The sequence below is a fragment of the Cyclopterus lumpus genome, chromosome 1, assembly GCF_009769545.1.
Source record: "Cyclopterus lumpus isolate fCycLum1 chromosome 1, fCycLum1.pri, whole genome shotgun sequence".
NCBI lineage: Eukaryota > Metazoa > Chordata > Actinopteri > Perciformes > Cyclopteridae > Cyclopterus > Cyclopterus lumpus.
This window is the reverse complement of record NC_046966.1, coordinates 17,619,947-17,630,643: the sequence shown is the minus strand read 5'-3', so window position 1 is coordinate 17,630,643 and position 10,697 is coordinate 17,619,947. Positions and strand designations below refer to the sequence as shown.

General features: G+C 43.2%; 1 protein-coding gene across 1 annotated transcript in view; it reads left to right on the top strand.

Annotated features, from left to right (window-relative positions):
* The first annotated feature begins 1,021 nt into the window (after positions 1-1,021).
* Positions 1,022-10,697, top strand: part of bnc2 (basonuclin 2) — an 87,714-nt gene continuing 78,038 nt past the window's right edge. Inside the window, exons 1-2 of the mRNA XM_034545444.1 lie at positions 1,022-1,322; positions 2,246-2,602. Coding sequence (XP_034401335.1) covers positions 1,056-1,322; positions 2,246-2,602 — 624 coding nt within the window. The 5' untranslated portion in view covers positions 1,022-1,055. The remainder of the gene's footprint in view (positions 1,323-2,245; positions 2,603-10,697) is intronic.

Here is a 10,697-nt window from a genome sequence, read left to right as displayed (position 1 = left end):
GGAGATGGGAGATTTAAAAGGAGGTGTGGGGGGGGGGGGGGGGGCTGTCTTCATTGTTTGAGACATGTCCTGTGCTGTGTCAAAGGGAGCATAGATCTCCTTCCTCTTTTTTTTTCTTTTTTAGTTTTATCCTCCTGTGTGTCTTTTTCTCTATGTCTACCTCCCTTTACTCCTCCATCCCTCATTTTATTCCCTTACCTTTGCGGCTGTGGGGACCAATTTGGCTAAAATGGAACCTCTTCCTCATTTTTTTCTTAATTAAAATCTGAGAGCCTCCGCGGGAGGGGGTTTCCTGTGTGTGTGCGTGTGTGTGTGTGTGTGTGTGTGTGTGTGTGTGTGTGTGTGTTCGTATGCATGCTGGTGGCAGATTGCCTGCGTTCCATTAGTCTTTCATTAGAGTGGGAGAAAATCAAACAAAGGCACCAGATTTTTTTGCCGATGAATTGATATTTTCTTGTTTATTTTTGTTTGTTTATTTTCTATTGCTGTCAAGCTATTTTCACTAGTTATTACAGAACATGTCTGCTTTTCCTCATTTTTTAAACAAAGAAACAAATACTTAACAACGTGCTTGTAACGTTTATGCTTTTTGTTCAAGATATATATATATTTTTCAAAGTAAAATGCTCTTTTGCTGCTAAGCACCGTGTGTGCAAGTGTTTGTTTCTGTGTGTGTGTGTGTGTGTGCGCGCGCGCGTGCGTGTACGTGTGGACACGTGTGTGCGTGTGTGTGTGTGTGTAGCGGGATGGTCCCTCAGGGGAAGTAAGTTGCTCTGAGACGTGCCGGCCGCTTGAAGCGCAAATGGTAATAAGGCAGGGGGACAAACGCTCCCCCCACCTTCTCCTGCTCTGCGATGGCGCTTGCCCCCACCTTCCTCCCCTTAGCAGAGGAGGGGTGTGTGTGTGTGCGCGCGCGCGCGCGTGTGTGTGTGTGTGTGTGAGGAAGCGTGCAGCGCGATGTCACTGAGCATCTCAGAGTGGAGCGGCACAGTTGACTCAGTTGAGCCTGCACCGGCCCGACACACACACTCGCTCGCTCGCTCGCTCGCTCCCACATGCTCTCGCTCTCGCTCTCTCGCGCACACACACATAGGCGCTCAGTCCAGTTCCTCAGCGGCGGCAGCGGAGTACAGAGAGAGAGAGAGAGGGAGAGAGGGAGAGAGGAAAAGAGAGAGGACCGGCGGCACGGACGTCGAGAGAGGGACACGATCTCCGAGAGGGAGAGAGAGAGAGAGAGAGAGAGAGAAGAGCGAGGCAGGGATAGCTGGTGGCTCACTCCCACACCTCATCTTCACTTTGCTGGGACAGGCACAGAATTGATGGTAAGAGACATTCATGCATTTTATGCGCTCTTGCCTTAGCTGTGTGGCGCTTTTCATGGGACTTTTTTGTATTTAGATGATCTTTTTTTGTTTGTTTACTTTTTAAAAAAAATTCTTTAAAAAAAAAATGTTAACACAGATTTTGTGTGAAACTGTTTCACATTTGGTTTCTGTTTCAATATAGTATACATTTTATATTCAAGCTTAATTTATGATATGAGAAAAAAAAATACATGGATTTTTAAAAATGTTTTTGATGTCCTTATGTGTACATGTGTTTAGTGCTGAGTGCTGATGGCAGCTCCCAGGTTCTTCAACTTTTTTCTCCCCTATTCTTTGGAAATGTCTTTAATATTAGAGGTATTGTAGGGCAATGTGTTAGATTGTGTGTTTGCATGTAGGTGTTTGCATTTGTGTTGAGTCCATGTCCAACGCAATGACTGACAGATGGATTAAAGCAAAAACTGAGGCCACGGGAAACATCTAATTCCCATACACCCCGTCTTTTTTAAAATTTTACTCCATTCTTGCTCTCCTTCTCATCAGCCCCCCTCCTCACCTCCATCCTTCTCCTCATCCTCATCCTTCCTCACCTCCAGTTCTCCGCTCATCTTGCCCTGTCCAAGACGAGGCCCCCAAGGAAATTCAGTGCAAGCCCTTTTTTCTTTCTCTCTTCTTGAGAATTAACTCCACACACACTAGTCTGCCATCAAAGCTGCCAAGAAACCTCACACACACATCTACTCCCTCAACTCTCCTCTCACTGTTATCCTTCTGGGGAAGCAGGACAGAGTGAGACCAAAAAAAAGAAAGCAAGACAACCCCAAAGAACTCATGCACCTTCACTAAATTTTTTTCTTCTTCTTCTCTCCTCCTTCACACTCCCTGCCCTCCCACTCTGTCTCTCCCTCTCTCGGTCTAAGTCCAAGGAGGCAGAGTTGGATGTGAGAGGCAGTGAGTGCGACGACACCGTCCCACAAGAGCCAAGCACAGACCCGGAGCCGCCCGGGCCATCTCCAGCTAAGGCTAACGGACCCACCACCACCGCCACTGCTGGCGTTTGCACGAGCATCCCCGCCAGTAGCCACAGTAGCAGCAGCAGCAGCAGCAGGAGAAGTGGTCTGGGTGGCATTAGCATCGTTAGCAGCAGCGCTGAGGGAGCAGGCGAAAGCTCCATGCAGTTCAGCACCAGACCGCCTAGTGCTGAGCAGCCGGGCTTCATGGGGACATGGCAGCAGCAGAGCACTGACAGCAACCTCCTCTACAGAATGTCCCAGCAGGTACGTCAGCTCCGCCTCACCCCTTCATCCTCTCCCTCTCGGCCTCCTCTCCGGTTCACTCGCTCCACATGTGCAGCCAAGGACTAAACTTTTATGTTTCTTATCTGGCTTTATGATCAAACATTGGCTTTTGTGATTCTTACTTGGTCAAGAGAATGTTTGTTTGTGTGTCAGTGTGTGTGTGTGTGTGTGTGTGTGTTTGTAATCTATAGGTGGTAATGGGGGGATGTGGGAAATGTTTTGTTATTTGATATTTCGAAATAAGAATCCTTACATGCAATTGCATTTTTGCAACTTTTTCACACTTTTGGAACACATCAGGTTTGATGTTGTGTCTTAATGTCGTTGTTCCACACAGTGTTTTCATTCATGTATGTTTGCTGTGTGTATGTGTGTGTGTGTGTGTGTATGATTGTGTAGTTTTTATTTTTATTTGAGTCATTTTCTGCCCCATGAAAAAAAAAAAATTCCACATTTTGTGTATTTTTTTTAGAACACACATTTTAATGCAAAATGTGCACAATATCAGATAGGCCGAATTCATTTATTTCAGCATTTTATGGATTATCGCATGTCCCGATTTGTTACATACATGCTTAAGTCTCCGTAATTGGTCCATGAGCGGTGTGGAGTTTTAAAGCAAGCAATAGCAGTGTTTTGGTAACCCCAGTGCCGATAAAGACTCGGGAAGGGGCACCCCTCTGGGACCGGATAATTGACTTCATGTGGCCGAGGCAGGAAGCCCATCGCGCGGCTACAGAACTGCAGAGGAGCCGCGAATGAAAACAGGCTCGTCTGGAAAAGTAATGATGATAACAGATCGCCTCCACCGGCTGAGGGAAAGTTCACAATTCATCCCGACATTTATCGCCTGTTATCGTGGATGTTACACTGAATTTCTCTCTTGTTTATTTGATTTTTTAAAAATTATTTTAAAGTTATTTTTACGGGACGGGGGGATGTTGTGGTTTCGTGGGATAAATGTCAGGTAAGGAGAGTGGAAGAGGAGTTTGTGCAAGCGTGTGTGTGTGTGTGTGTGTGCGTGTGTGTGTGTGTGTGTGCGCACGTGTGTGAGGGGGAGACACAGATAGAGGACGGTTGTTAGGTCGCAGTTAATCATAGCGGGACCTGCAGGCTCTCCGTACCATACACATGCTGTTACACACCCAGACCACAGCGGCTCTTGCGCAACAGCCGCGGCTCCTGGTTGTAAATGATGAGAAACTTATTCTGTCACTTTGACGATAAATATAGTTGTTGTTGTTGTTGTTGTTGTTTTTTATCCCAGAGGTGTAATCATGAAGGTGAAACCGCTGTGTTGATATTAACATATCCCCTATGTAAGTTATCAAACATCAAATTTCTGAAAGCACCTTTTCCCGATATTGTTCTTTTTTTGCTTTTCACTCATCCGAATATACCAAACAATACATTTCTTTCGATGACTAGCATCCCTGCACTTTTCATTCAAATCGTAATTTTTTTCTTCTTCTTCTTCTTCACAAATCCCTATCCTTACATTGCCCTGAAGAAACTGCTAGGTGACGTGAAAGAGCCGCACAGAGAGGAGAGGAGAGGGCTCCTCCTCTCTCTCTCCGGTGTGAAGCAGGTGGATGGGCCCCACGCGCTCATCATCTGCTGGGACCCCATGTTTGCATCCCCAATCCTTTTTACAAATGCGCACCGTTGTTTCAATATAATCAGCCGAGGGACTCGCTGTTATTTATCCTTCCTCGCACCACTTATAAGACATCTTCCCATGTTTAGTAGGCATGACATAAATTCTCCGAAGGAAGCCTGTTCCTTGACAGACTCGCCTTCTTGGAATCTAACCGATAATGACTTTGTGTTTGCCGAGGTTGGCGCACCCTGGGGTGTTGGAGGAGAGAAATGCGGTATGGGCTTGTGTTTCTAAATCTCCACTCTCTCCCTTAAAGATCAATCAGGTGACACGAGGGATGCGCTAGTTGATCGTTGTTAGCCCAAATTATATTTCTATCGGATCGATGGAGACGCGAAACAGCTGCGCGCGCGGTGCGTTGAGGACAGCCGCGGCATGTGGAGACGAGCAGGGCATCGCCAAGCCCACACGTTTGGCAAGACTTCGGACGTTTCTTGTAACACACACGCACGCACGCACGCACACACACGCACACACACACACACACACACACACACACACACACACACACACACACACACACACACACAAGGCAAGACCTTAGAACATGTCAAATTAAATGCAGGTATTTTCGTTCCACGATCGTAATAAGGCCATGCTTTACAGCAGGTGTCTGAACATATCGGTGCATAAAACATCAGCTGACCGATGAAAGCAAAAGTCTCTTCGATGTGTTTTTATAACACAATCAATCAACAACAACAACAACAAAAAAAAAGCAGCACTTGTCTTCTCCAGCGTGAATAAATAAATAAATAAATATTGATGTCAATTCGAGAACGAATTTCACCTCAGAATTTATTGATTTCCTTTTTTGATTGATTCCTGAACTCAAGACATGTTCTTGTATTTTAAATTAAAGTCCTGACTTCGAACTATTTCAGATTTAATAAATTAATCCATTTCCATATTTACGTTTTTAAGACTATGAAATATCCCCCCTCCCCCCGAATATTTTGCTAGAGGGGATACTGTTACAAATGAAAAATAAAGGTGAATTAAATGCCTTTTATTATGTTTAATCTAGTAAAGATTGCATATTGATAAACTATCTACATTCAATCGCATTTTATTATTGCGGGTTTTTCTAAACTAACGAAAGTAACAACCGTCGCGATTATGGCACAACTGCAAGCCAATAATTTACACCTTCCATAAGAGGCCTTAATATAGCAGGAGATTCTCAAGCTTCATAATCCATGCGAGTGTCAACAGGAAACAACACGAACTGCATGCAATTTAAATGAAATCAATGAAATGGATTCGATAAATACTGCCTGTTTTCTCAGCTTCCTAATGCTCAGAAATCGGTGCACATTTTACAAAACAATGCAAGAGGGAACTTTCATAATTGTTTTTATGGAGAAAAAAAGAAAAAGAAAAGACAAACATTAATTAGGAGTTGCATCATTTCCCAGGCATTACGGAGTGATAATATTGTGCGCCTTAATTGACCCGCTGCTGTACATGCGTGGCTATGAATATCGACCCTCGCAAGTTAAAAACCCCGGAGTTAAGTGATGCTACGAGCCTAATTGGTTCATCAGGGATAATTCCTCCACAATACAGCAGCCGCGTGCCGCGTCTCTTTTTAGATTCATATTTTCTTCTCTGCTTCAAGTCGCAGGAACGAAGGAGCAACACAAGGATTAGAAAAGCTCGTAAAATAGAAGTGCCTTAAACTCCACCTGAGGATCTGGTTTGGCCACCCAGGCTCACAGAAGAGAGAGGAGGGGTGAAGAGAGAGAGAGAGAGAGAGAGAGAGAGAGAGAGAGAGAGAGAGAGAGAGAGAGAGAGAGAGAGAGAGAGAGAGAGTACAAAAAGAATGTATTCCAGCTAAATCTCTAAAATCGCCTTTTCCTTTCCTTTTCTTTTCACTGTGCTGTAGCGCGGCTTCCTTTGAAGTGCAACAGGTCGACGATGGGCCGAGACCTGGAAGAGGTGCAGCGGCTTTACTGCTCTTGCATCCACATATCAATACCAGGGTTTACAATGTGGAAATATTCATTAGAAATAAATGCAGATTTTGAAATGAGAATAATATTAAGAATAATAGGAATATACATTTAATAATAATAATAATAAACTGTTTCTCATATTTGTTTATTTTGAGTTGTTGCATTCTTCCATGCATTTCACATGCATTTGGCAAATAAAAAAATAAAAATCTTTGCCTGCACAATTGTCCTTTCTCGCACATCATGCATTTGCAAATTTAAGATCCTGAAAAAGAAAACTTTAATAATTCAAAACTGTAAGGGACTGTTACACAAATCCTATTTATATATTTCAGTCGGTGATGCAATTTTTCCCCCTCCATAGTAAAAAGAAAAACTGTGCTGTGATTAGTTAAAAATATCTGTTTTTATTAAAGAAACAAATCATTGGCAAAAAAAAACCACCCTGTATATAGCTATACTCTGATTTTCTAAAATCTGTCTTCGGGCCTTCCATTTCGTTTTTTCTTTAATATCTTCTGGTGTATTCATGTCGTGTGTGACATTTAAACTTTTTGTTTGGATCAATTTTACAATTATACTGGTTGGTTTATTATTGTGCAGTGCAGCCTATACACACCTCTGCATGCTGTTAGCTGTGAGGACATGATGACAGACGTATTAGTGGAATAACATGCTCGGCTTTGTTTTGTCTGACTGAAGAAATGAGGTTGATATTATCGTCTTCAGTGCATATCACAGAACGCGCTAATCTGCCTATTAACACAGTGATACTCTTACAGTGGTGAGTGTGTGTGTGTGTGTGTGTGTGTGTGTGTGCACCGGTTGTTTTACACAGTGGGGTACAGGCGTGTTGCATATGTGGTGCACATGCATTGCTTCTTACCATCGTGTGTGACTGGGAGGCAGTGATTTGATACATATGTGTAAAATTATCCACAGTCAGTGAACGTGTATGTGTGTCGTTACACTCGACTGTTATTATTTCCATGTCTGTCTTTGATGGGTCGTTGCACACAGAGCATATGGATGCCTATACGTCCATGTATCTGGTGTCAAACGTGCATGTGCTCTGACACTGAAGTTATGTGCATGTGTGCGTTAGGCGTGCATGTCTGTGCTTTTGCCATTTATTTTTCTGAGTGGGTGGCTAAATACTCATATTCCAGTTGTGTGAGTGTGTGCGTGCGTGCGGGAGAGAGAGAGAGAGAGAGAGAGAGAGAGCGTTTCTGTGTGTGTGTGTTGGCTCTGCCTCCATGTGTGTGTGGGTGCGAGGTGAAGTGTCTCTTGGCTGGCCTTGGCTGGAGAGCTGGAGGAGAGCAGAGGTGAAAGAGGAGATTTGCAGAAAAGACATGCACCACTTCCCCCATTACTACTTTTTCTTTTTCTTCTTCTACGATGTCTTTGTGTCTCACGGCCTCTTCTTCTCTCACTCGCATTTCCTTACTCGTCTTCTCGCTCCCCACAACTCAACCCCCTCTTTTCCTCGACTATCTTTCCTAAAACTCCGTCTCCACCAGCAGTCCCCCCCCACATGCTAAATCAGAGTGTTTTATGAGACATTGAATGTGTGTAACAAAGGGCCACGTTGGGCGTTAGGATTACCGCTTTGAATGAGGCACAAGGACAAGTGTCAGAAGGAGCACAATGTTTCTTCAATAAGAGGAAGTGGCTGGGTGTGCCTCTCAATCAGCCTGATTTAAGGAGGTTTAAAGCTACGTCTTCACCAGAACAGATCCAACCTGCAGTAATGGTCCCTCACTGTAAAGTGGTGGCTGGCTCTTATATTGTTTAATGCATTTATTGCACTGTAACTGGCCTTTTTTGAGGGTCCAGATAACATAAGCAGCACTGAGAAAGGCCACTGGGGCATTCAGTCAGCGGGCATCTCTCTCTGTCTTTTTGCATATGCAGTGATGATGATATGAGTGTTTCCTGAGCATTATTTCTACAAGAGAGAGCACAGAAATGGGAGAATAAGATTGAGTGGGAAGGTGACTGCAGCTACTTGTATATTTACTGTGTGTGTGTGTGTGTGTGTGTGTGTGTGTGTGTGTGTTCTATTAAGAAGCCATCTAGTTTGACGGAGTAGGAGGATGTACAAGGTCCCATTCATGCTGTGGTCCCCACTATATTTACCCAGGCACCAACCAGGGAGATATGACGTCCACAACATTTTTACTTTTAACTTGTTTCAACAGGCTTTTAAAATGTTCTTTTTTTCTTTCTTCACATGTCCTTTCATTTGTATCAAAACCTGAAGATAGATTTGTATTTTTTGTTTTCTTATTATGCCATTTGATAAACGTTTTTTTTCTGTTGCATCTACGGTGCACGTTAACAGTATATTTTTAAGTGGATGAAAATCAATATCCATGATATTATTTCCAAATCTTTTTGTCAGACTGTTGAGGAAATCCGTCAATAAGACTCCTCATGCAGACGCCCCCATTTTGCTTTTTTTAATGCTCGCTATCTCTTACTGTTATAGCCTGAAAAATAAAATTAAAAAAAAAAATGTACTCTTTTATTTTTATAGTACATGCACTGATCTTGCCAAAAAATAAATCAGCTTCACACATGGCCGTGATCATGTGTGTCCCGGGTCATACAATAACCTCTGTTGCCGCGTAGTAATGCCCTGCAGGACAAGCGTTATGGGTAAGCACCGACCCTGACTCTGTGTGCGAGACCCGGGGCATCCAGCGATCAATAAGCATCATATGAGCATCACTCACGGGTTCTATGTCAGCTGTTTCCTGTTTTTTCCTGAGGAGACGGCCGCCTCACAACTATGGTGAATGCCCGAATAATAAGGATGAATACAGAACGTAGAGAAGCTATCATGGAAGTCAAAAGGCTTTCTATATCATATGTCTGGCAGGGCAGTGTGTTGTGCGTTTTGTGTGTTTGTGTGTGTGTGTGTGTGTGTGTGTGTGTGTGTGTGTGTGTGTGTGTGTGTGTGTGTGTGTGAGAGAGTGTTGAGGAACGATAGAAATGCAAAGCCATCGCCTCTGCTCTTATCAGAGGGCCGATTGGTGAAATCTACGATGCTTGAGTCTTTCCCAGGGACTTCTTTTCGCCCCGTGTGGGCATGTGCATGAACAAGGAGAGCAATACAATATTGTTGCTCTTTAATTACTGTTATTATGTGAGCTGCTTTTACAAAATAATCAATGAAGTAGCGGTAATGTGAATAGAAATCTCAACATGTAACATTAAGGAGATTCATGTGGTATTTAAGGTAGTAAACATAGTGCTGAATATAGTATTCAGTATGGCAGTGGCATGTGGGGTTTAATAAACCCAGCCATGGCATGTGATTAGCACCTTACTGCACTGAAAAAAAATATTTTTACAAATACAAGAAATACATATTTATTGTATGGAAAAGTGTAAAAATTATTTGAATTTTTGCACATCTTTTTGCATTTTTGAAGAATCATTGGATCAATATTTTAGTTGATCAAATATATAAATATAAATATATATATATATATTTTTTTCTTTTTTCTCACAACAATTTTTTCCCTTTCCCTGCTGATGTCTGTTTAAGCAACTGAACGCCATTCTTTTCACTCTCTTTTTCCTTTTTTAATTTTCTACATTTCTCCTTTCAAAAGTGGGCTGTTGGGTATTTGTCTTTGGGTAGTTTCCTGCAGTGGGGAGATGTCGCCGGTGTGAAGAGGAAGTGTGTGTGTGTTTGAAGGGCCAGTCGCTCAGGATGTCACCACCCCGCCACTGGCTAATGAGGGGGACAGAAGCACAGGGCCAGGGCAACACACACGCACACACACACACACACACACACACACACACACACACACACACACACACACACACACACACACACACACACACACACACACACACACACACACACACACACACACACACACACACACACACACACACACAAAGACAGTGACACTCTGACACGGCAAGAATGCAGCAGCTGTCACCAAGGTCCAGGCAGTTATGAAAAGGTTGAAGTATAATTGTGTCTTCTGTATGTGTGTGTGTGTGTGTGTGTTTGTGTGAAGTGGCAGTACCAGGGGTCACAAGGGTGTTGAGAGCTGGGAGGGGCTCATGTTGGCTCTGGTAGCCCAGAGATCACCAGCAGCGAGGATCATCACACATATTGACTCAAGTGAAAAGAGAAGGACTGAGTCGGAGGAAACATCTATGTGTATATATAAATATATATATATATATATATATATATATATATATATATATATATATATATATATTGCTGTAGTATTTTAAGACATGACCAGATGGCAGAGACATTGTTGTCAGAGGCTGTTCTTTCCCGTCCTGTATCCAGAGGAAGGTGACATTAGGAGTGACCTGTGCTAAGTGACAGGAACTTGGGCATACTTTCACCGTGGCTTCTCCCTTTTCCTGTTATTCCTCAACTCCTGTTATTTTGTTTTCCTTGGAGCCGCGCCAG